Here is a 24,344-nt window from a genome sequence, read left to right on the forward strand (position 1 = left end):
TCAGGATGTTCTAGCCCTTGTTCGAATTTACAAGATACAATACGGGCTTCGTCATGCACCACTCATATTGATTTACGCGTGTATACAAACAGCAAGATCTATCGACAAGTTTGGAATTCCAGAAGAAAAGAGCTATTTGATTGGTTGTTTAGCGGAATGTTCTCATACTTGGAGCATTGTTGGACAGGTACAAGGTTCGGCGCCGGTAGGAAATCTTGGAGATTATTGTAATTTTGAATGAGCAACATCACAATATTACACTGTATTATCCCCCTCAGATATAAATACATTGAGGCAACATACTTCTCAAACTGCAAATGCCTCTATTTACAAGCGCGGTCGTGATGACAGATGTCCGTTTTTATCAAGCAAGGCAACAACCTCGTCTGCTATACCCCATGATAGCTCAAAACCTCTTCCACCAACACCGTACGAATGAACAACTGTGCCCTGTCTCAACTTCTCCGTCTCCAGACGAAGGCCTCCTTCACGAGCTGGTCGACGACCAACAATGTCTGTGACAACATGAAAACGATCCGACGCCCGGGTAGTGGTAGATGCAGAATCGTCAGAGCCAAATGGGAACCATTTAGCCGCGTTGGTTAGTAGAGTCTGCCGTGTCTCGGATGAAGGATATGGGTCCCAGTTATGGGGCTCTTTGGTACCTCCAATGATGGTACCGCCTTCTAGAGGTCGCGGGATAGCGAATGACCAAGTACCATCTGCGTTTTGACGTGTAGTCGTCCTATCGATTAGGTTTCGCACAAGACAGGTCTGGCCTAAAATAAAATAAGTTGAAGAAAACTAAGACGCCTACGTATTGTGTACTTACCACGTATGGGAAATACTTTGTCATCACCGAAGCCTGTACCAGAGCAGTTGATCAAAACAGATACAGAGTCTTGAATCGAAAAGACCTCTTCCAGTGACGTAAGTGTGTATTGTCTTACGCGAGCTCCCCTGTTCTGAAGTCTGCGTAATAGAAATGAAGCATAGACAGGACTGTTCAGTGAGTAAGTCCGATAAGAAAAACCGAGTGTCAGCGAGTCGCCCATGGCATCCAGCTCGCCTCTGCTGAATAGCTGGAAGCTTGATTCGAGGTGGCTGTACACAGACTTGGACACGTCTTCCGCAACGTCAACATACTCAGGCGCAGGGCTTTCGAAGAACTCTTCTCCACGCATGAATTCGACACCGGCAGTGAGTTTGTCTTTTTCCGGCCAGCTATCCAGAATGTCATATGTTTTCTTTGCCCATCTGGCTTCTTGCAATAGTTGGGGGCTATAGCCTGGGCATGGTCGATAGTGAGCTCCGGCCCATGGTGTGGCATAGTTGATAGATGTCTCGCCGGGAAAGTCTCGTGCGATGATTAGGATGGACGGCGGGTTATTCTGGGAGAGAATGCGTTCTTGGACTCGGAGGGCTGTTGATAGTCCGATAACTCCAGCGCTGTTGGTTGGAAGCTTAGTAAGTCTAACTGACGTAAAAGACACCTTACATACCCGACAATGACAATAGTTTCACCTTGATGAGGCATTCTTGGCGAGATTGGCGGGGCAGTATAAGTATGAAGGTAAGAGGGCGACTAAACAAAGCCCTGATGGCAAGTTTGTAAGTGTCTTTATATAAAGATGATATTGCTAATGGAGGCCTATCCTTTGGGTTTCCATCAATCGCAGAGGATACTCAAATGAAGCCACGCTTGTTGGTCAAGATGCAAGGATCTAGGCGGAGGGAGGTGTCCGTCCAAGTATGATTGGACATCGCTTTGCATTAGTCTCACGGAGATGCACCTCCATCCTGGATCGAGGGTGGAGACGCGCAGGGATATGTCCAAGATGGCATCTGGCCCTGTTTATCGATGTTGAAGTATCATCAATACTTACTCAGTGAAGAACCATGACTGAAACTCTTGCCGAGAATCGGAGCCTTGTTCTTGACCTGGATAACTATAAGTACCCATTGCCTCTAGGTTGGACTGACCAAAACTCAAGATCACTACTGTTCAAGATCAATTGACATTCTTTCTTCGATAATATTCATTATGGCTCTCCGAACCCGTGTCCTTACCACAGATGCGCCTGCGCCCAGCCCTCATCTTTCCCAAGCAATCATCCATAATGGAACAGTCTACTGCTCAGGCTCGTTCGGTATGGACCCGCAGACTCGAGAATTAGCCGATGGGCCTTATCACCAAACTGTTTGTCCTTTCCCTCTCATCAATAACAAAGACGAGTCTGTGTTTTAATTTTTCTAATAGGCTGGAGCTCTAAAAAACCTCGATTCTATCCTTAAAGCAGCGGGAACAACTCTTCATAATGCTTTAAAGGTCACCATCTTCATATTGAACATGGACCACTATGCAGAGGTCAATAAAGCCTACCTCGAGTTCTTTACATCAGATCCTAAACCAGTAAGTTCAGGATTGTATCAGTGCGAGATTGGTACTAACAACGTCTCATAGAGCCGAACATGCGTGGCTGTTGCTCAGCTCCCGCTGAAGGGTGCTCATGTAGAAATGGAAGCTATTGCAGCTATTCCAGAGAAGTCCAGCAAGCTATAGTTAAACCTTTACTATATAGAGGGCAAGGCGGCTAATTAATACAATTTCGTATCAAGACCTAAAACTAATAAAGACTCATTATCTCAATGTAAAATCACACCAGAGTTCCATCCGGAAACCCGTAATGCCGCTCATGTCCAGATCATTTGCTTGCAGGCCTCCAGGAGCAATCGATATCGCCCACTCAGTCAAAGGACTATGCTGAGTGTAGTCCAGACGTTGCCCATATTCTGCATCACATGTGATTGATCCATCATCAATGTTATACTCGAATAGCAAAGTGCGAGCATCTCCAACATAAGCATTATACTCAGCAGGTGCATCCTTCCTGCTTCCTGGTAGATTGATATCGTAGAATCTCCCAGACGTACGTAGGTACAGACGCAGATCGTTCTTCTTGACTGGTCCATTCTGAGTCACAGCTGCTGTGGCTCCTTCGAGATAACATCTGTCGAAAGAGTTAGTGTCTGTACGATGAGATATTTCGTGATCAAAACTTACCGCGCCTTGGAAACCCGGATGCGAGAGAAGCCAGCAAACATTGGATCCTCAGGGCTCAGTGTAACACTCACAGCATCACCCTTGAGAAGCCTCTGTTGTAAACCAGCTGCATCAACTGCATCGCCACAGGTCAGAATGCTGAATTTACGCTGCTGCACCATGACTCGTGACCCAAAAGTCGCAATGTTAGCCTGAAACTTTGCAGCATCTTCTAGATAGTCAGGAACCGGCTTGACTGGGGAGATGTGTACTGGAGGTCTATCAGTCAAAGCATGAAACATGTAAGCCTCCGAATAAATCTGGAAATCAAGAAAGACCAAAGATCGAATTGTCAGAAGACGATCAAACATGGCCCGCTTGAGGAGGTCCAGCACAGCTCCTTGTTGCTCTGTAGCAGTTGCAGATAGTGTCAGGCGCTTTTGGTCCTTGTGCTGGAGCTTCACCTTCAGTAGCACCAATGCTAGCTCGTTGCCTCGCTGACAGAGGTTTTCCTGTGTTTGCAGGTACGTCTTTCCATTGATGACGAGCGTTTTAAGAGCAAAGAAGTACTTTCCCTTGGCCTCGAAGTCTATTCCACTCAGCGTCTTTTCAATGTCGTCAATCTTTTCTCGGAAAATGTCCCAGAGCGCTGTGGCGTTGAAAATGTCTAGACTCATATCGGGACGTTGTAGTGCGGTTTTCTCCTGCAGTGTCTGGCTTGCGTTGAGGGCTGCCACCACATTCTGAATAGTCTCAGCGAGCGTTTGAAGCTTCTCCAAGATGGGCTGGAGTTTCTCGTAGATTCCCTTGATTGTTGCTACTACGCCTTTGATGGTGTTGATGATGTTGGCGATATTCTTGCCGGCGTTCACAGCACTGCCTACAGCAGCAGGTACCATGGGAGCTGCAAGACCACCAGAGGCTACGGTTGCTGCTATAGCCCCTATTGTCCCGATACAAGCTGAAAAGACAGATTTGGCTGCTTCAATCTTTTCTTTCCTAACCCAATCGTCGAGTCCCTTGCTAAAGGCATTTTGGAGGGGGATAAGGTCTGTGTTGTTCTTGTTATAGCGTTGGAAGGCGGATTCCCTGGCCGACTGCGCAGAACGATAGGCCTTTTGCGATACGTCTTCAAGGAACGCATACTCAGACATGGCATCCTCGCTTTTGGCAATGAGATTCATGGTTTGACCAAGCATTGCGGTAGAAGCCCGCTCTTGGGCAACGAAATTCTGGAATGCTTGCTCAAAAGCCATACTCGCCGCCAGTCTTGACTCGAGGACTTGCTTGCTTGCGTAAATATTCACCGACGGGACGTTGAAGACTTTTCTCTCTTGAGAGAGAACCAAGCTGTTGCGCAGAGAACAAGCCTGGATGTTGAGTGCAACACTGCTCTCAGACGCACTCAGATTGCATACCCAGTTCAAGATGTCGAGAGCAAGCTTTGGTTTGGTTCGTATGACGGTGGCAGCAACAAGGAACTGGTAGGCAACAAGTCTGGGGAGATTGTCGTTGTCTCTGACGAAACTTCTCTTTTCCAGAGTTCCATCGCTTTTGATTCGGCTCAGGTAGTCGGCGGTGGTCATGTCCAGGTCCCTGGAATCTTGCTGCTCAATATGAAACTCTGACTCATCCCAGTTGATCTGGATACCCCATTTATCTTCGTCAATAGACAATTTCACCGGCTGAGGTTCGCGGTCGGGAAACAAAAAGTAGGCGGTAAAGCCTTCTTGCAATGCATAGGTGTAGATGGCCAACTGGCAATCTACCGAAAAATGCATGCGGAGAGCGTTGCTGGGGTTCTGACATTGGACCTTGCGTGCGAAGACTCGCAGTTCAAAGTGTTTAGCTGGATCATCATATCCAACAACCAGGCCCTCAGGGAGCTCGATAGTATCGCAGTACAGAACCAATCTACAAAGGTAGTCATGGTTATGGACTTTGATGTATTCTTGCACCTCATCTATTATGGTCTGTAACTGGAGGCAGGCCCGGCGAACATAGACCTGGAATAGAGTGTCAGAATTCATTCAGGAAGTTTTGAGGTTGAAGTATCTAACGGTTTGAGTAGGTTCGTCGTGATAAAAGGATTCAGAGTAGCTCTTTGCTAACTCTTTCTCATTTAGAGTGAATGAGTTGTGCATAAGCTCAGCAGCGAGTTGAAACTCCATTTTTGAGTTATAGAATGTCAGAAGAAGAAGAAATGATTTTTTGCAGACTTGCAATGTTGAAGCTGATACGAAGTCTAATCCATGCTGTGGTTGTGTTCTTATCTTAATCCGAGTTACAGCATGACTCTGCAATCTTGTATACAACATGGGTATGAAGTATTCAGCTGCCCTTCGTTTCCTACTTCAGTTTAGCGAATGGGAATTTATTGACCCGACGTTTCTCAGCAGCGCCACCAGAGCGGATTTCGGCGCTAAAACAATCTATTGACCTATACGTCAGGGGTAGTGGTCAAAAAAGACAAGGATTTGAAGCAATTCAGACGAAATCGTTAGACCACGTCTAGGTCATATATGCACTAAGAGTGGTCTAATTTTTGTGTCAACCTCTAGATTTATATTGGTCTTTATATGTAACCCACTTACACGTGTATGGTGGTATTCTGATCGTACGTCGGTTGCAGCTTAATTATTGGCATCTTGCATTAGACTAGTGACATAGAGTCACAACGTCCCGATAAAACTTCCTAATTTAAATTTGACTGCCTAATACATTTGTTAAATGATCCGGCTTGTTGCCAAACTTGGAATATTCCGATCCGTGATCAGAGAGTCTCGACTAGAGGCCTCGTATTATGGAGACTCGGCAATGCCGACATCACCATGATCATTGGAGGTGTAGCTTTCAGTTCAGTATCTTTCAGCTAGCCACTGCTCGGACAACTTCCTCTCGTCTATAGTCGGTTTGCTTTTGCACGCGATGCGCTTGATGATATTCGCGTATATAGAGCACATCCGGAACCACCAGAATGAGAGCCAGACTCAATCATCTCAGCGTCCGACCGAAAAACTCTACTTCTTATCCAATAGTACCCATATCGTCTCCACATCACCTCCTCACTGCGTATTCATCATGACTGAAGTCATCACCCTCAATCCTCATGACATCTTCAACGACTTCACCCAAGGGACAAATGTCTTTCTCCGCAAGTCCGCCAAGAAGCTCACAGGATACAAGCAAGTTATTGGTGATGAACCAGTTGATGCCTTTGTTCTAAATGATGAGCAATTTGCAAGTCTTCAGCTCTACGTCAAGTCGGCCCTGCAGATCCCAGCAACAACGGAGCTGTTCCAGGCTGTGTACCCGTACACCAATCTTGGAAGATGGATCAATCAAAAGTCAGATTATGATGCAAGTCGCTAACTGTTACCTTTGTTGTTTACTAATTCATTGCTAACATGATTCACAGCAAATGCACCTTGCTCTGGTTCCTATTCATCAACATTGCGAGGTTTTTCTTACTCAAGGCATCAATCCCATGATCGGTCTCGGTACGTCAATGCAGCGCAGGATATGTTCAACTCTACTAACCTCTTGTAGCACACACCGTCGTTGAGTACTCCAAGGATGCAACATCATATCTCGAGGCTCTCAAGGTGGAGCTGGACGTCATATGCGACAAGACAATTCCTCCGTCAAGCGAAGAATCGATCCAAGCGAAAGAAAACGCCACAGAGATCTTGAAAGCGCTGAAAGAAAGCGGCACGTCCGTGAGTAAGCAAATCAAGAAGATCATTACAGTTACAGAGAAGGTAAGTAACAGAGCCCAGCTAGTCGAGTCCTTAACACATTACTAATAGACGAGTCTAAAGTTCAAGAGCGAGACCGAAAGCGACGCTTCTGCGCTTTCCACCTTGCAACAAATGTTAGACCTGAAGCTGTCCCAAAAGGACCTCGACAACGCCATGACAAAGCACATGGCCGAATCTCGGGAATCGATTCGGAATCTGATCAGAACGCAGCAGAGGGCAGCGTCGAACCAAGAATACGTCGATACCAGGAAGTGGTATTGTTAGTTGAACCCCATGATCCCAAAAAACATCCGTCTTTCTAATTACATGAGGAACAGTCAGGATCCCTGGTCTCGGCAATTTGCTGTTCAATCAAGGAACATACGATCTGGAAGAGTCTTTGAGGAAGTATCGAGACGCCAATAAAGCTTTTCACGAGACTATCGCTGCGGGAGACGACCAAAGAATGAAGTTGCTCGAGTCTATTGGTATGAATACCAGACTGCAAGTTGAACATGGCTGACTTGACTGATGTAGATAACGCTCGTGCACTGATCAACAACGTGGGCAGTGTCAAGAGCCATATTGAGGAGGCACGCAAGTCACTGGTCAATATCATGGGTAAGTCCTGTCCCATGTTCGAGCCCAGATCGCATCTGATAATTAAACGTTAGACGGAATGAATTCCATGGATAAATCATGTGATAGCCTCATCTCCAAGCTGAGCAGCGTCAGCGGCCAGATAAAGCCTGAAGCTCCTGGCAGTGATCATATGACCACGCTCTTTGTTGACAAGGCTGTGCAAGCGTGGAATGGGGTATGCTTCCCTCATCCTGTTTGTGTCAAGTGGTATACTGACATCAATAGGTCTTATCATCTGCCCGCGCCTTTGCCAAGTACGGCTTGATCGAAGACGCTCAGAAGGTTGAAGTCCCCAAGCCCAAGATCCAGCCGGTAATCCTCGCAGCTCACTACGCCGGAATCACTGTCACCGATCTGGCCAAGATGCAGCTCAACTACGGCGACAAGATCGTCATCGCCACAAACAACCTCGAGTTTCCTCCTCGTATGCAAGGAAAGCCAAAAGCCCTCAGCATTCTCTATCGATTCGGCGACGATGCCAATTCCACGCGAGTCTTTGTCTGCCAGACGGAGACAGGGCAAGTTCACACACTTACTCCTGATCAGGACATTCCTGGTGTTGTAAAGCCTGTTAACTTCCAACACGGTCGGATTGAGATTCACTCGATAGTCTACGGTCTCCGCCAGCTTACTGATGAGTTTGCTTATATGATGGTTGTCCCATTTGCTGAAAAGTTTGGGGCCGTGCCCGTCAATAACGCAACTCTTCGGGTTACTGCTGACAATGATCCTTGGTATGGGCAACTCAAGACAGCAGCAGTATTTTACTCTATAGGGGGGATCATTGGGTGCGCATCTGGAACCGAGTACGATTTTGTCATCTTTGGTGGTAACTAGTCTAGTAACAACATGTGGCGTTTCAGACAGTTATGGTTATATAATTGTCATTCATTCCAGCAGTGACCATATACAATTCAGCCATCCGCGAGTCAGGACTGATTCAAGAATAAACTAATTAGGGAGGGTGACCTCGATACAAGCAATCTTCATTCTTCTTACTCGACACTAGCTCAAGGATACTCTAATTCTAACCCTAATCACACACAAAACCTCCTTGCTCCCCACGATACTCGACACATGTTCACCTCACGGAAGCCGGAAATTCGGTGGCAAGCGGACAACGAATTCCGCAAAGTTTCGAAAGTCAATAACGACACAGTCGCCATTGGCCTTTTCAGCAAAGGTATAAGCAAAATTGTGCTTATCCCACGGCATCCTTGCACGGTAGGCATCCTTTTGTTCTTCCAAGATGGTATTCATGGCCAGGCGAAGCTCAGCGCCTGTAGTATAGGCCCAGTCTTCTCGAGCTATCGTACCAGTGAGCCCGGTAATGCCCACGTCTTCTGCCCTGTCAACGTTGGCATCTTTTTCGTGTTCTCCTGTCTTAGTCAACCTCACCGGTGTGAGCTTGTCTCTGGCGCTAGGGAGAACTTGAAATACTTGTCAGTACAGTTGTGGTGACAAGGTAGGAGAGAGGAGTTTACTAATGGATACAATGACACGCGACCAATCGCTTATGGACGATTGAGGGTCAATGGGATCGTGGTCTTGCAGATATGAAGGTAACATATGGGACTATGATATGTTAGGATTGTCATAGACCACAGTTTAGAAGTCAATCATGGAATTATTTACGTACGTATTGAAGACTTTTCGTCCGCATAGGGAGCCAGAGCTGGATGTTGGTTCCTCCATTGTTGTTATAGTTGTTAATCGTAGATCGAACTTCGTTCTCAGTCGCTTCGAAGACTGTTTTAGTGACCCTGGCGTCGTTTCGCCTCTGACCTGGTCGGATCAATTGCCAGCGAGCCCAGCAATCGTTGGCGTCGACAATATCCCAAAGATCCTGATCAGTATCGAATGGATGGTAATAGCCGAAGAGATCGGCATCTTCGTTCCATCCGAGTTCTGAACATGGGATAGCAGTTACTGCGCCGAAGAGAGCGGCAGCTATCAGAGTAATGGAGTGAAAACGCATGGCGTGTAGTCCAGTGCACTACTGCAAAAGAAGAGATGAGAGTGAGTATTCGAGGACGAAGACTGACGAGAATGTGTGTTAGTGCTGTGACTGATTAAGATATAAGGAAAACCTTGCATCAAGCAGGGAGCCAAGATGGAGTCTGGAACAGAATTTGCAAGTCGCGTGTTAGGCAAACTACTACCACCTGATGAAAAGGAAATTAAAAGTCTTCGCCGCAGCATCTGTCTAGAGGCACAGTTAAGGATTCATCCTATGCATTTTCTCCATATAATTCGCGACAGTTGCTAAATCCAGGACCAGCCCGTCCATCGGACGGATCTGATAGGTAGAGGCACGCAAAAGAGACTAATAAGCCTCATCTCGGAGTAAGCTTAAAGGATCAGGGTCCTTATTTTTAAAATGATCGCCAAGCTTCCTACCGATGGAGCATTTAGTACTGTGACCTATCGCTATCGTTCCTTGGAAAAGTCCGAGGAACCATCTCGGACTCTGGTTCCACTCTTCATCGCCTGTGCCGTAATTGGAAAATGTGCAGGGTATTGGAAAAATTGATGACTAGGATCTTAAGCGACGAAATTAGTAGGTCAGCTTGCGCCACTTGAATGAGACATCTTGGGTTATTTATTTTGGTACCCTAGATTTTCTGTTATCCACAAGGCATAGTTTAATAGTCTGTTGCGTCTGGTAAATCATATCAGCATTTGGGTTGTATTTCCTCAAGAAGAGCTACCTGTCTCACTCTTTGACCTCTACTCTAATCTCTACATTCTCTAAACTTTCAACATTATACACTCTTTTGTTACCTCAACACATCACCTGCCGTCATGCACTTCAAGACTATCTTCAGTCTTATCGTGCCAGCTCTTGCCTTCTTGGGCGGAGCAGCAGGTTTACCTTCAGGGCAATATTCTGACTATGAATCAGAATTTAACAATGTTGGCCTCACGACTCGCCAAAATGCGAAGCCTGCCTTGAGAATCCTGCCCTTGGGTGCATCTATTGTCAGCGGTGTTGGATCAAGCACCGGCAATGGGTAAGCAGCCCCAGATAGATGAGCAGAAAAGAAGTCTGACAGTGTGTAGATTCCGAAAACCTTTGAGAGATCAGCTCAGATTTAAAGGCGTATGTATACTCACCTTGACAGTCCAATTAGATCATGTGCTTACACGTGTTGTTTCAGTGGGATGTCAACATGGTTGGCAGTAAGCAGAATGGAAACATGAAGGACAGAGTAAGTTTAGTCCCTCATATTTGAGATCCACAGCTAATCATTGCCTAGGACCATGAAGCTACCAGTGGTTTCATAATCGACGAAGCCCGAAATGCGGCACGCAACTCATACGGCTACAAGCCTAATGTTGTTGTGGTGAGTAGACACATGAACCTAATGTATGGTAGGAAAACTGACAAATTTAGATGAATGTGGGCACCAACGACGCGAATAAGAACAAGGTATTCCACTCTATGCTGCTATCTAGTGACTTGTCACTGACATTATTATAGGTAGACGGGGCTGGTAGTCGATTGGAAGGACTACTCAACGACCTTTGGAGTGCCGATGGCATGTCCAAAACATATGTCGTTGTTTCATCTGTCATTCGTCGGAACGATGCCCAGGCAGAGAGCAATCGTAAACAAATCAACGAGCAGTACAAGTATGTTGACCCGACTAACTACACATCGATGGCGTATCATGGGCTAACTTTGTCTTAGGAAACTGGTCAGCCGTCTCAAGAGTACTGGAAAGCCAATAACATATGTCGATATCGACATTCCGCTGAATGAGCTGAATTCAGATGGCATCCATCCCGTGTAAGTTCACCATCATGTAGCCCAAAATCGAAACTAACAACAAAGCGATGCTGGACATAAAAAGATGGCTGTCAAGTTCTGGTATGCCATCGAGTGGGGTTACCAGGCGGGCCTCATCGTCGAGGCTTCTCCAATGGCCAAGGCAACAGGCAACACTTGTGACAAGCAACCTGGCCAGGCTCAATACGGTGGTGTCACTCAAAAGGGCTCAGGCGACGACGACGGCATCTACTACCACAGCAGCCAGGAGATGGGAACTATCTGGTCGTATACTTCCGAGTTCGATCGCAACCAGTGGTTCTTCACCAGGCTTTATGGTTCCAATTATGATGACATCGTCGGTTGGTGGTATGCAGACAAGAAGCTGTCCTTCGCCACGTGGAAGAACAACGGCGGTGGCAAGTTCTCCAAGATCTCTGATCTGGACACTAAACTCTTCTGCAATGTTGCTGGCATCTGGTGGGTTGATATCAACGCCGATGGATACGATGATTTCCTTTGCGTTTCGCCCAACGGAGACACATTGGCTTCCATCAACAATCGAGATGGAACAGCTACGAGTCCACCCACCTTCACGAAGATCGGCATGATCAAAGGCAACGTTGGCTTTAAGCAAGATCGTGTTAGATGGGGCGACATCGACGGAGATGGTAGAGCCGACTACATGGTTGTTGATAACAGTGGAAACGTTCGTGCATGGAGAAACTCGGGTACCTCTGACACTCCCTCTTGGCAACCGCTCGGCTTGAGATTCACCGCAAAGGGCATGGGCGACCAGCGCGGTGTTCGCTTTGAGGACATCAATGGTGATGGACGCGACGACTGGTTATGGGTGGACGACAAAGGCGCCACAACAACTTGGACCAACTCTCGAAGCTGCAAGAAGGGAAAGTCAGGCGACGGACTCAACGTCGCTTGGCGTCAAGGTTTCTGGAAGGGCGCCTCCTCCGGGCCTACGCATGCTGGTGCTGGTGCCGACGGCCGAGACCGAATCCATTTTGCTAGGATTTACGGCGAAGCTGCTTTTGGACTTCTACCCAAGGCAGACTACGTCTATCTCCAGTCGACCAAGCAATCCGATGGAAGGTTCAAGTTTGACATGAAAGTTTGGAAGAACACTGGCGGCGGTTCCACAAAACTCAAAGCTGATGGTAACAAGTACTGCAACATGCATGGTCATGACGATGGACGACAGGACTATGTTTGGGCTCTGTCTACCGGCAAGATGACTGTTTGGCCAAACCTGGGCAAGAAGTCAGTCAGCGGCGACAACGATGTATTCTGGGGATCGCCCAAGGAGCTTTGGAACCCTGGAAAGAACTACGATCGCAGGGATCTTCATCTGGTTGACTGGAACAACGACGGTGCATGCGACATCGCGTGGGTCGACCCAGACAACAACAACAAGGTTTCTGTCTGGCTCAACAATTACAAAAAGACAGGAGCTTTCACTTGGACCTACCTCGCCGACCCAGCTCCGCAGCTGAACTGTCCCGAGAAGAGAGGTGTTGGCATACACGACCTTGCTGTCCGCTTTGCCGACGTCTCCAACAACAAGATGTCGGACTACATCTGTATTCAACCCGATGGACGATTCTACGGCTGGACTCACAACAGCGATGGCTCTTGGGAGAAGATCGCACAGTTCAAAAAGGCCGAGGGCATTGATCGCGCCAACCTTCGCTTCGGTAATGTCAATGGACGCGGTGGTGAGGACATGATTTGGGTCGACAAGTACACAGGCGACGCCACTGTCTACATCAACAACGGCAAGATGGACACTGGCGGCAGCAACTGGTGGTTCTTGAAGAGTGGAAAGCAGTACTCAGGAACATGGGCCGGTACCTGTCAATATTTCCCCGACCTCGATGGCGATGGCAGAGCTGATTTGCACTCCATCATGGCTACCTTTGACAACCGCGGAGAAACATTCTTCAACCGTTGCGGCATGACAGACACCACGGGTGACGACGCAGGTTGGGCTCCAGGCCAAGACCCAGGGTTCGGATCCCTACCATCTCCCAGTGGGGATGAGACGCCAGGAAGCGGAGGCGGTGTTCCATCGCTTCCTTCTACTTGCAAGGAGACTTGCTGGAATGTACTCACAGACAAGGAGACCACGTGCAAAAACGACGGTACGCAATGGGATATCGAACCCAGAGACGACGGCATCCCAGAGGATATCTTGAGCATCAACAAGCTGGCTGCTATTGGAGACTCTTACTCGGCTGGTATTGGTGCCGGAGATAGGCTTGGAAGTATATACGATGCTTTCAAATCGGGTAGTGGTAAGTGTGCAACATTATTATGCGGAATTGTGCTAACGGGTTTCCAGACTTTGCCTGCGCTCGATACGATCACGCCTACCCTTATGTTATCAACCAAGATGACCGAATCGGAGATCCGTCCAAGCGCAAGTTTCAGTTCCTATCGTGTTCCGGTGCTGTTATGAAGGATGTGGTGGACAAGCAGATCCCCGAGATGGAGAGTGGCCAGGACGCGATTACTCTGTCTATTGGTATGTTTGCCTCATGTCCTCTTTTATGAATCTATCACTAATCTTGTATCTCAGGTGGTAATGATGTCGGTTTGATCAACTTGTTGAACTCATGCATTTTCCAAATGGGTGTTTTCACCAAGGCGCAAGCCGAAGCGGCGAAGCTCATCGCAGAGGTGGATAAGGACTATGCATGGGCCAAGGACTTTGACTGGGACAGTCTTTCTCGAGGCTGTGAGGCTCAGATTGAGTACAGCAAGTCGCTCGCTACTTCAGACACCTTTGGTAAAAACCTCGATGGCGTTCTGTCCGCCGCTAAGAAGAAGTTGAACAATGGGTAAGTGCCATTTTGTACTTGAATGAGAGCAAGCTAACGATGATGCAGGGCCAAGATCTATGTCACAGGGTACGCCAAGTTCTTCTCTGAAGACTTATCAGATGAGTGCGACAAGGTCACATGGACGACATGGCTTTACAAGTTGGAGAACCTCGGACAGCCCGCCGCGTACTTGACGAAAGCACGACGTTCAGCCATGAACAATTTGGTTGACTATGTCAATAGCCAGCTTGTATGTACCCCATTTGAAGGCCACCATCAAACCCGTACTAACACCTCATTCCAGCGCACGGCAGTCGAACGAGCTGGAGATTCTGTCAGATTCATTGACTACGACCATCTTCTGACAAAGTACCGCGGCAGGTACTGTGAGCCAGGCGTCGACGAGTCAACCAGCGAATCCAACACCAGACAGGGTCTTATGTTCTACGAACTCAACTCGTGGGACCCTGCGGGAACGACTCCTTGGAAACGCGACACAGCTGAAGGCGAACTCAGCGGGACCTTTTACGGCGACATGCTCATCCTCGCCAAGCTCACGCGGCTGATGGATCCCAAGGCCGAGCTTCACCACGACAACGATAACAAGAGCAAGAGGAGTTTGGTTTCTCGCGCGGATGTTGTTGATTACCTTGTCCCCTATGGTTACGCTCGAGTCTTCCACCCTCAGATCCCGTTGCATAAGAAGATTGCAAATTTGGTTATGTTGCAGATGTCGATAGACCATGATGATCGAAGGGGTTACGCTATATGGACTAATTCGAACCGGAACACATATTGTGCCCTGTGAGTATCACCATTCATTATTTTCTTGTTGTTGGCTAACCATGAAATACAGAAAACCAGAAGAGCCGAAACCACCAACAGACACGCCTGCCAAGACAAAGAAATGGTCCAGTAAGTGATAGACATCTCCTCTGTGTACACTACATTCGAATACTAACATGGATACAGTGGAAATCCATGGACTGTACCCAGGAGGTGTCGACTCGGCAGACTGCACCAGAAAGGATTCCAGACGGTCCAGGACAGTCTGGGGCTACGAGCTGAACAAGTGCTACAACTTCAAGGAAATGCCTGATACAGACTGTCGTGAGTATGTCGGAACCAAGGAACAAGGAGGTTGCTCTGGGAGTTTGTCCCCGCACAGTGTTCTGGTTCCGAATGAAGGGTACAACTGCATCTTTTACTTCAAAGATGATTGTACGAATCCGTTTGATCGCACGTCGGATCACTCTTGCATGTCGACGAATACGGGCGATGGTTGGGTGTCTAATCAGATAGGGTCTTTTAGATGCGTAAGTCTACCCATGTTTCTTCTTTTTTTGTTATTATGCTAACACTATCGACAGCTGGAGGAAAAAAAGTAATTGTCTCTTTGTAGAATGAGAACGCTATAGATTAGGCGTGTAGCATAACTACCTACGCTGAGTTGGCAGAATGAAAATAGTAGATCAACTTTAGTATAGATGAGGCCTAAGAATGAACGGATAATTCCATTAGAACTGCCCCAAGTCCCTGCTCTCTCACGTGGATTCCAGGTACACGGCTATAACTAGGTACTGTAATTATTGACTTGCATTAATCTATTTCTTAAGAAACTCCAACAAAGGTTATCGAGTTCGATATAAGTACCATTTAATACATGATATCGTTTCTCTACACTGGCAAGTACCAAACCTGTTTTAATTGGATCTGGGTGAATTCCATTCCATTATCTTGACAGACTGCAAACACTATCGTTCTTAATTTTCAATCTACCTATTGTGTTTTTTTCCTTCAGGGTTATAGCTATTGGTGAAAAGTTCTGAGAAATAGATACAACTTATTCTTCCTCCCTTTCAAAGTACTCGCCGTCGTTGTGCGTGGCATAATAATCATTGTAGCTGTAGCCTAACTCCTTATAGTCCAAGTCCTCCTAGTCCCCAATAGGACATGTCTCTTTCTTGAGTGTCCATCCTTGACTCTCCATCACCGTTCTGAGAGAGTCACTAGGTGCGTGCCCGAATACCTCAAGAATGACCTCTGGTCGAGACGGAAGAGCCCGAAAGTGAGCGTTGACAAGCTGCAGGGCTTCAGTGGCAATGTTGTACACGGATGGATAGCTGAATATGATTTCCATGTAGGTTGTGCTATCCAAAGACGCCCTAAGCGTACTTAATCCAGTGCAACTTGTCGAGATGCTTTCGAGGATGCCAAGGCTTTGCTCGTCGAGAGCAACAATGGAAAGTAGACCAAGGAAGCCTGGGAAGTCGATGATGAGATGTCGAATATAGCTTGCGTTACGTACGCCAATCTGGTCGAGGAAGAAAACTTGGCTGGCAAGACTATATCCAGAAAAGTCAAAGACATTATGGCTGTAGAAGAATTGAGTAGCTTCCTGGTGGATTGTCTTGCTGACGCGAAAGAGTGCCATTGATATTCGGAAGTTACGTCCGAAAAAAGGTCTGATAGGAAGAGAATCAAGTAAAGTAAATTCGTAGATGGTGTTTCGAATTTCGCCCGGGAGACGGAGGAAATTCGTTAGACCGCCGCCAATCGCGGGCTATCGATCATTAGCATATAACCTAGACCGTTTCTTATTAGTATGTATTACATACATCCAAATCGGAGAGTTGGGCAGAGTCGGACATGTTGTCAAGTAGGCTTGTCGAGGTGGAGGTTTTGTCAGTTTAAGATGGAGGATGAAGACTGCGTTATTGCAATTGTTTCTGCGATTTTATTATCCAGTTAAACCTTATTGATTTTACGGCCTTGTGACCTTATCGAACTTTATGTAGTTAGCCCTTATGGTTGAGTTATTAGGGTTTTCTTATTAAGGTTGCTGCTCTCTTGGATTTACTCTTTGAAAGAGAAAAGCGCCGCTATATCATCATTAGCCTCTATTGTTGAGTTATCAGAGTTTTATGACTATGGTTGCTGCCCTCTTGAAAGTTGTAAAATACCGCCATATTATTGACCGTCTCCATTGGAGAGAATTCTCTTTCTCTAAACCTAGACACGATTAATTCACACTTTCTTGTCTATCCCTTTGCCACCTGTGGGTCAAATCTGCCTCATTTGCTTAGATTCCTATTCACATCGACGCCACCTTTGGTCATATTGCTGACTGATTTGGTCGTGTTACACGATTTGTAAAGTATACTATAGACTTTAATTACTAAATATTGCTATCAGTGAATCCCCAGTTTGTTCCCATACGTAGGGGTATAACCCTACACTAAAGGTGGCGACTGCACAGCGTTGACGATGGTATCGCAAAGAGTTTTGTCCAAACAGGAGACAAGGGTCAAGGCAATCAAAAATGTGCCCACAGCAGGCAGTAGTGGAAGCATCACGTTGCAAAAGCATGATTAAATATAAATATGCTCAAGGCCGACTGAGTAAAACTCATCAAGTTATGTCTATAGTCATCGTAGTGTTAAACTTTGTGAAGATATGAGGCAGTAAACTGGCGGCTGTAAATGGTTTTCTAAGCCAACTACTGACGTATATGACGGCAATGATTTAGACAACTATCGTTAGATGCATCCAGCTCTTCCCAAATTTGTAGCATCGCCTCTCTAGCCTCATCATTAGCAGCAGCATCCAAAAGCAAGCGCCGGATACCTTGACGGCTTCGATCTGCAAACCAACAAGGCGATAACTGTCGGTCCGTCACGTCCACATTCGAATTACTCTGAAGTAAGAGTCTAGTGATGTCTTCATTCCCTGTCTCGCAGGCATAAGATAGAGCATTTCGACCTTGTTCATATATGCTTTCCACATCAGCACCACTGGCAAGCATGGCCTTTACCATCTCGAACCGTTGCTTCTTCACTGCAAGTACCAGTATAGTATCTCCATAATCACTCCGCATTTCAGGCACTGCACCCTTCTCGATAAGTAACTTCACAACACTCCCATCAACATTGAAGGTATCAGTCAAGTCTTTTGCATGGCCATCAGCTTTGTGAGTATCTCGAATGCTCAGGAGCAAATCAAGTACTGCCTTTTGTGGAGATGGTGGTGGAGTGGTTGGATCCCCATCACTCATCGACGTGTTCGTAACGTACTTCTGCAGGAAGAGTTGAGCACAGATCCAGTGCCCACACACTACGGCGTGCAAGAGCGAGGACCAGATGTCGGGATATGTCGGTAAAGTGTCGGTATGCTCAAGAAGAAGTCTTGTGATCGCCTCGTCGCCGTTCTGCAGAGCTTCTAGGAGGTTAGGCCATCGCGGAGCATCGTCTGGTGTGTCTACCAGAGCGTTGCACATTAGCAATAACTCCACTGCCATAGTATTGCGACCTTGAACGGCTCGTGTCAGCGGTCTAGGAGAAACGAGGGTATCTCTCGATTCGACGCTGATATTTCGTTCAAGTAAGGCGTCTAAAACGGCCTTGTTGCCTGTTTCAGCAGCCTCCCTAATTAGGGACCCATGTCCGACTCGAGCATCTGGCCCAAGTCTAGCTTCTAGGTCAAGAAGCAGATGCAATATCTCCAATAAGGCATTTCTAATGGCCCAATGCAGCGCCGTCATTCCATCATAATCCTCTTTGTTATGGTCGATCAACCGAGCTTGTAAGAGCGCCTTAGTAGCCGGTTCTTGTTTTCATTTGACTGCATAAAGGATTGGTGTCCGACCATCATTATCTTCAGAGTTTATTGAGGCACCAAGACTGACAAAATGTTGTAAAAGCGACAAATGGCCATGCTCTGCACAGTAGGAAATCGCAGTCCTGCCATCTACGTCTTTGCAGTCCAAATCTCCATTCATCTCCAAAATGGCATTGACGACCTCAGACCAACCGTTTCGTGCAGCCAAGGGAAGAGCCGGATGTAGTTGATGACGATCAAAGTCTCCAGTGGCTGTAAAACATAGATGCCATAATGTCATCTTCCTATCATCATCACGAATCGCTTCCACAAGAGGGTGTTGGTTAGCGGTACCAACGCTTTCGGGAAGATTCTGCGGAAGCCAGTCGCTTGAATCGCTAGATTTCATCAGGTTTGCGACATGTTCATAATTATTTAAAATCTCCCTAACTTCTGGGCTTCGTGTTGAGAGCTCGTCGAAAGTTGTAAGCATCCATTCGATTCCTTCGAGGCCGAACTCTAGCCTTCCCTTGTTGGACCTCTGAGCGCAGGACCAGCGGTAAAACTCTCCTGTAGCTTGAAGTACTCTAAGAAACCGGTTAAGTGAATCAGTCGACGATAGAATAGCATCGTAGTTTATTAGTTCCTCTTCCAATATTCCCTGTCCATATTGGTAGAATAGTTCAACTGCAACTTTGTAACCAGGCTTGAGAAGTTTGGAGCATGCCCATCGCATGAGAGTCTCCCCCCTTTCCCATTCTGCGCTTCGACGGTAGGTATTAGCAGTCTCAGTAAGATCAGAAAGAAAGGTGTCCTGATCAGGTTGAATTCTAGCAGATAGCAGGGAAACAGCACAAGATAAGGCTTCAAATCGCGTAGCCAGATTGCTTTCGACAAGTATATCAGAGACAGCAGTGACAGTTGAGTTCTGCAATAGAACATGTCCGTCACTCTCAAGTATTTCCGTTTCTCCAGTGACTAATATGTCAAGCAATGGAGAGATAATTGCCAGAAAGAGGTCCTGGGCGCAGATTTGTAGACGTGAGTCCTCTGTCGGGGCTAATGCAACCATAAGTGTAGTAGCATCAGTGTAGCTGTTTGCAGGATCCAAAACTAGTTTGGACTGCAATGAGTCATAAACGGTGTTCCATCCACATATCTGATACCAAAAAGGGATCCTAGGGTTCATGAGGAAACGAGTGGGAACATTGATAGAATTTGTTTCTATCCTGATGCGATCGTGGTATAGTCTTCCTGCATCGGGGCCGAACCATATACTTACGTCACTCCATGGCTCGGCGTATGTTGATGGGTCTGCAAAATGCTGTTCGTCTACAAGTGTGTAATAGACGAGTCTTCTCCATTGAACATTTTCGAAGAGGGAGATTGTGTTTCCGGTCTGATCTACATCGTGGAGATCTTTGGCGGAGACAAGAGACCACATCGACAACCCCAGGATCGCTTCTAAACGAGATGAATCAACATACCATTTCGTTTGCGATCCACTGGGTGGTGTCAAAACAACATCAATCATCTTCTCCTCATGCTTGTCCCCATTGCCGGCACTTGCCCTGATCTCAACCTGAATAGTAATCTTGCCCTTTATGGTCTTTTTTCGAATAAGCTTCTCGGCAACTTTACATATCGCAGCAGCGAGTCGTTGGGCTGGTTCGCGTGCTTTGATTTGGGAGCGTTCCCACTGTTGAACTTCCTTGTTGTTGGCGCGAGTGGGATCGTGACCTGTTAGATAGGATAGCCTCTTTCGAATTTGGAGAACCTTTTCAAAGTCGATCTGATTCTCATAAAGGCTTGTAGCCGCACTTTCAGGAATTGAAACGCTATATGGCGGGTCGAGTTTATTGTAATTGCCAGTAAAGCAAAAGGAAGTATCCCCGATCGAGTTTCCTAGAGCAAGTTCGAAAGCTATCCAATCCAACTCATGTCCAGCGATCATATCTGGCATTTTTCCGAGCTTGTTGGCGTCTCGTCCAAGACGTTGTACACGTAACAAACCTCTAAAGATACTCATGATGATTGTGATGCCCAACTGTGCTAGAGACACCCAAGCCTTCATTCCGCGAAGTCCAATGAATTGAGATATGTAACCAAGGAGAACAGCCGTAACAGCAAAGAATGTATAAAGTTCGAAGCGTTCATTGAAATCCTTTCTTGAAGATGTCCAAACTGGTAGGGGCTCGTCTTCGATGTTTTCGAAATGTGCGAAAGCATCGAAGCTTTGGTCACCGATAACTTGAGGTCCCGGCTGCAACCATAGAAGACGGCTTCGTGGCGTTCCAGGTTCACGTGAGTAACGAACTTCCCGTGTAGTTTGACCGATCAGAGCAGCGCACGAGAACATACCACCACACATAACAATCGTACCAGTAATAAACATGATTGGAGCATAGTTTTTCGAGGCTGACGATCCAGAGTCGCTGAGATTCCATCCAAGCATCCAAACGCCAACTCCAGCTAGAGTGAGGACTCCGCCTTGAAGTATGAATCCGAGGAGAGCAATAGCGACAAACACCCATCTCGGCCGCCTTTTTATGCCAACATTCAAGGATAGATTGGGCATCGGAGCAAACTGTGTATGTTTTGAAGACGAGTGATCAGATACATAACCTATAACAGGAATGTACCTCTCATCTTTTATCCATTCTTCAGTCATTGAATATTTCGTGCGCTCCAGGAGGTGACGGAAGAGGTGAAGTTCATCCTCCCGACCAGGGTTCTTGATATGTATCAGTTCCAAGATTTGTGGCCGGCCGAGGACACGAGTGATACCACCCTTGTTGAATAGCTCGCAAACGTCTCGGCTAGTAGACGTACATAGCTCTGCTTCGACAACTCCGTCGCCTTCCTGAGACCGGCCGATAAAGGCTCGAAGAGTAGAATGACCACAGACTCGAATTACTGATGTGATAGCAGTAAGAATCCCAATCGGCGCCATGGCGAAAATGAGATAGTCGAGGAATGATGTACTTTCGCTAAGATATTGGCGAGTCATCGACTCGCCGAAAAGGACCAGAAGGGGGCCAACATCAGTGGCGAGGTCATTAGAGAAATCAGACAGGTCATCCGCTGCGGCATGAGTCGCCACCAATGCGAAAAATAATAGTAACCAGTATTTCATGTTGACTCAAATGAACAGGTGGTAAATATATTGCTGAAAATGCTGATAAGATACAATTTGGCAAAGATAATGAGGTTGTAGCGGTAGTAGAAGCAGTCACAACCTGTGATGGAGATGCCAGAAGGAAGTATGATGAGAGGGTTAGAAAACAAGGCGAGAGATGTTGCACGAGAAAAGCCATTAAAACCCCCGCCGGGGTTACGAAGATCTTTTTCTCAGCTGAACAGGACACAGAAGCCCAGCCACATCAAAGGACTGTGAGAAGAGGAAAGAGAAAACAGGGCTGCCAATAGATTTAAAGAACAGTATTTCATTGGTAATCTTACCTGCAGCAAAACCTGCATCCATACGGAGAGTGACTGTACTGTAGAATTCAGCCACGTTAAAAATGTTCTAGGGTCAAATATGGGATTTTAAGTCATAGGGAGGCCAATATAACTTGATAATCGTTAATCTCATACAACATCAGGTGTAGAGTAGAAAGCATCAACAATTCATATTTCTTGATATCCTCCTCTGGTATGTTTATGAAAGTGTATTTAATATCTTGCTAAGTCAAACTAACCTGCAACAAAATTATGCTTCGCGATGAGTGAGCGAAGCAGGATAGTTGTATTTGTTATCCGGGGGAATAAAATCTTCTGGATCGAGTTGAGAGTTTCTGAGGCGAGGTTTAGAGAGACGTAGCTCATTGCTAAGACTGTGTTAGTAGAGTCGGGAGTAAGTGACTGGTAAACTGGGCGTCCGCCCGGCTTAAGTGCAGGGTACGTTCGACTGCTCCATCGGGTTAGCATGACCTTATCATCATGGGTCGTAACAAATCGGTCGTGCTTAACGTGTAAACGGAAACAGGCGCCCAAGAAAAGGTATATATAGTGACACTGTTCTCAATTCTTAGCCGTAATGCCCCTCAACTTTTACTCAATCTACTTGACACTCTACATCTACGTTGAAAAGCAGCTCTTTTCCCAAAAATGTCAGAAAGGATCCCTGTTGATTACTCCGTTGACATCTCAACCAACCCGTCCCTATGGGAAGATCCAAACAAACCAGAGTCTGGGTTCCTTTGTGTCAACAAAGTTGATGTTTTCTTCGTCAACATCAATGGCGCCTCAGACTTTCGCCTTCTCCGTACCGGTACCAACAAACCAATCGACTATGCAATCAAACAAGTCACAAAACATATTGCCCGTGGGCTTTATCGGGTTATCAGTTTGAACGTCAGCGAGTACTCTTGTGTAGTTGTTTTTTTCCACAGAAAAGTCGCGTGAGGAGCTTATGTGGAAGAATGGATTTCCATGGGATAGTGAGAGAGACCCTCAGCCTGAAGTTGTCTTGGAATGAAGTTGACCGGTTGGGAATAAGCGGGAATTGGCATCAGGGTGTGTTGATTAGGACTGGCATGCAAAACAGATCAGAAAGTATCATGGTGTCACTAGACAGATTTGACGGTGAAAAACAAGGTTAATAGTGATGAGAGCCAATTGAGAGGTTCCCTGACTTATGTATGTTGGTAACATTGCACATTTATGAAGCTCTTTCCCCATTTGAATAACTGCCAACCAACATACATACAACAAAGCTCCCAGAAAGGAAAGTGAGCTGACAAGAAGACCTTTTGTTTTGCCCGATAACGTTGTCCCCTGAAAAATGCGCCTTAAGCTAACTTGCATATTTCTCAAAATCATCTGAGGGTGGTTAACAGAGGTATGGACAGGATTTGGTTGTTTGTCGATTGAGTTACTAACCGAGATGAAGTTCAGCTTTATGATATATCCTCAGTCATTATTTATTGCGTTGGATGTAACTTTGGGAAGGTAACTCAGGTACCTGCGACAAGTCGTAAACAAATGACAGTGGACTAGATAAGGAAATAGTTGCTTAAGAAGGCACTTGAAGATCAAAGATAAAGCACTTTGTGTTGAATAAATGCTTATAGAGTTTGACTTGAGCCTCCCTTTATTGATGTTGAATCAAATTGTTCTATTCGTTCCATGGATTGCCTCAAACGATCATGAAAATACGAATACAAAGCTCCTACAGATTCTCACTCCAAGAACCCATTTTCACGTAGCTCTGCAATCCTCTTGTCGGACAGAGCTGGCTTGCCCTTGGCCTTCAGCTGTCGCTGGAGCTCTTCTTCAGAAACTTGGAGGACTCCGGGGCCAAGGCCGTGATATGTGCCGTCTGGGAGTTCAATGAATGACTGTGCATCTGGACCTCCAATCTCTTCACACCCCTTGGGTTCCCATTTTGTTCCAGTAATATCAATGCCGACAGGAGGGCCACCAGTATGGGCAGCGGCAGCCTGTTCCTCTGGGCTTAATTTAAGGAATGCTCGGGCGGCAGCTTCAGGATCACGCTTGAGACTATCTTCCATCGCTGTTGTTTCTCTTTAACGCTTGTGGGATATAGATAAGTGTTAAGGTAGGTAGGTATGATAATATCTTTTAGGGTATGGCGATGTATGTGGATGGACGGGTGCGTTACAAGATGAAAGGTAGCCACATGTGTACTTGATGATATGTTGATGTAATTGTTGGTAAGATGAAAACTTCAATCTTCTACACAGCAGCCT

The 24,344-nt window shown here is 46.5% G+C and overlaps 9 protein-coding genes across 9 annotated transcripts; 3 read left to right on the forward strand and 6 right to left on the reverse strand.

The window, feature by feature from the left end:
- Positions 1 to 327: 327 nt before the first annotated feature.
- On the reverse strand, positions 328 to 1,537 carry FPSE_03423 (uncharacterized protein; the record flags this gene model as incomplete). Its single annotated transcript, XM_009256542.1, has 3 exons — positions 328 to 779; positions 833 to 1,449; positions 1,503 to 1,537. The coding sequence occupies 3 exons, from the start codon at positions 1,535 to 1,537 to the stop codon at positions 328 to 330; spliced, it is 1,104 nt and encodes a 367-aa protein (XP_009254817.1).
- A 507-nt stretch (positions 1,538 to 2,044) lies between these two features.
- On the forward strand, positions 2,045 to 2,563 carry FPSE_03424 (uncharacterized protein; the record flags this gene model as incomplete). Its single annotated transcript, XM_009256543.1, has 3 exons — positions 2,045 to 2,200; positions 2,261 to 2,413; positions 2,465 to 2,563. 3 exons carry the CDS (start codon positions 2,045 to 2,047, stop codon positions 2,561 to 2,563), a joined length of 408 nt encoding a protein of 135 aa, XP_009254818.1.
- Positions 2,564 to 2,641: 78 nt separating this feature from the next.
- Positions 2,642 to 5,214, reverse strand: FPSE_03425 (uncharacterized protein; the record flags this gene model as incomplete). Its single annotated transcript, XM_009256544.1, has 3 exons — positions 2,642 to 3,011; positions 3,065 to 5,049; positions 5,104 to 5,214. The coding sequence occupies 3 exons, from the start codon at positions 5,212 to 5,214 to the stop codon at positions 2,642 to 2,644; spliced, it is 2,466 nt and encodes an 821-aa protein (XP_009254819.1).
- A 910-nt stretch (positions 5,215 to 6,124) lies between these two features.
- On the forward strand, positions 6,125 to 8,262 carry FPSE_03426 (uncharacterized protein; the record flags this gene model as incomplete). The annotated part of the gene is made up of 8 exons (XM_009256545.1): positions 6,125 to 6,349; positions 6,462 to 6,543; positions 6,593 to 6,804; positions 6,865 to 7,063; positions 7,122 to 7,271; positions 7,321 to 7,404; positions 7,458 to 7,600; positions 7,651 to 8,262. The coding sequence occupies 8 exons, from the start codon at positions 6,125 to 6,127 to the stop codon at positions 8,260 to 8,262; spliced, it is 1,707 nt and encodes a 568-aa protein (XP_009254820.1).
- Positions 8,263 to 8,511: 249 nt separating this feature from the next.
- On the reverse strand, positions 8,512 to 9,403 carry FPSE_03427 (uncharacterized protein; the record flags this gene model as incomplete). The annotated part of the gene is made up of 3 exons (XM_009256546.1): positions 8,512 to 8,855; positions 8,910 to 9,000; positions 9,065 to 9,403. The coding sequence occupies 3 exons, from the start codon at positions 9,401 to 9,403 to the stop codon at positions 8,512 to 8,514; spliced, it is 774 nt and encodes a 257-aa protein (XP_009254821.1).
- Positions 9,404 to 10,230: 827 nt separating this feature from the next.
- On the forward strand, positions 10,231 to 15,496 carry FPSE_03428 (uncharacterized protein; the record flags this gene model as incomplete). The annotated part of the gene is made up of 15 exons (XM_009256547.1): positions 10,231 to 10,439; positions 10,489 to 10,528; positions 10,587 to 10,637; positions 10,686 to 10,772; positions 10,823 to 10,858; positions 10,910 to 11,061; positions 11,120 to 11,218; positions 11,264 to 13,506; positions 13,554 to 13,736; positions 13,791 to 14,052; positions 14,101 to 14,284; positions 14,339 to 14,838; positions 14,891 to 14,949; positions 15,007 to 15,148; positions 15,466 to 15,496. The coding sequence occupies 15 exons, from the start codon at positions 10,231 to 10,233 to the stop codon at positions 15,494 to 15,496; spliced, it is 4,278 nt and encodes a 1,425-aa protein (XP_009254822.1).
- A 474-nt stretch (positions 15,497 to 15,970) lies between these two features.
- FPSE_03429 (uncharacterized protein) lies at positions 15,971 to 16,685 on the reverse strand (the record flags this gene model as incomplete). The annotated part of the gene is made up of 2 exons (XM_009256548.1): positions 15,971 to 16,597; positions 16,653 to 16,685. 2 exons carry the CDS (start codon positions 16,683 to 16,685, stop codon positions 15,971 to 15,973), a joined length of 660 nt encoding a protein of 219 aa, XP_009254823.1.
- Positions 16,686 to 18,646: 1,961 nt separating this feature from the next.
- FPSE_03430 (uncharacterized protein) lies at positions 18,647 to 21,766 on the reverse strand (the record flags this gene model as incomplete). Its single annotated transcript, XM_009256549.1, has 1 exon — positions 18,647 to 21,766. One exon carries the CDS (start codon positions 21,764 to 21,766, stop codon positions 18,647 to 18,649), a length of 3,120 nt encoding a protein of 1,039 aa, XP_009254824.1.
- A 2,047-nt stretch (positions 21,767 to 23,813) lies between these two features.
- On the reverse strand, positions 23,814 to 24,146 carry FPSE_03431 (uncharacterized protein; the record flags this gene model as incomplete). Its single annotated transcript, XM_009256550.1, has 1 exon — positions 23,814 to 24,146. The coding sequence occupies one exon, from the start codon at positions 24,144 to 24,146 to the stop codon at positions 23,814 to 23,816; it is 333 nt and encodes a 110-aa protein (XP_009254825.1).
- Between the last annotated feature and the right edge of the window lie 198 nt (positions 24,147 to 24,344).

Source organism: Fusarium pseudograminearum, chromosome 1 (genome assembly GCF_000303195.2).
Source record: "Fusarium pseudograminearum CS3096 chromosome 1, whole genome shotgun sequence".
Taxonomy (NCBI): Eukaryota; Fungi; Ascomycota; class Sordariomycetes; order Hypocreales; family Nectriaceae; genus Fusarium; species Fusarium pseudograminearum.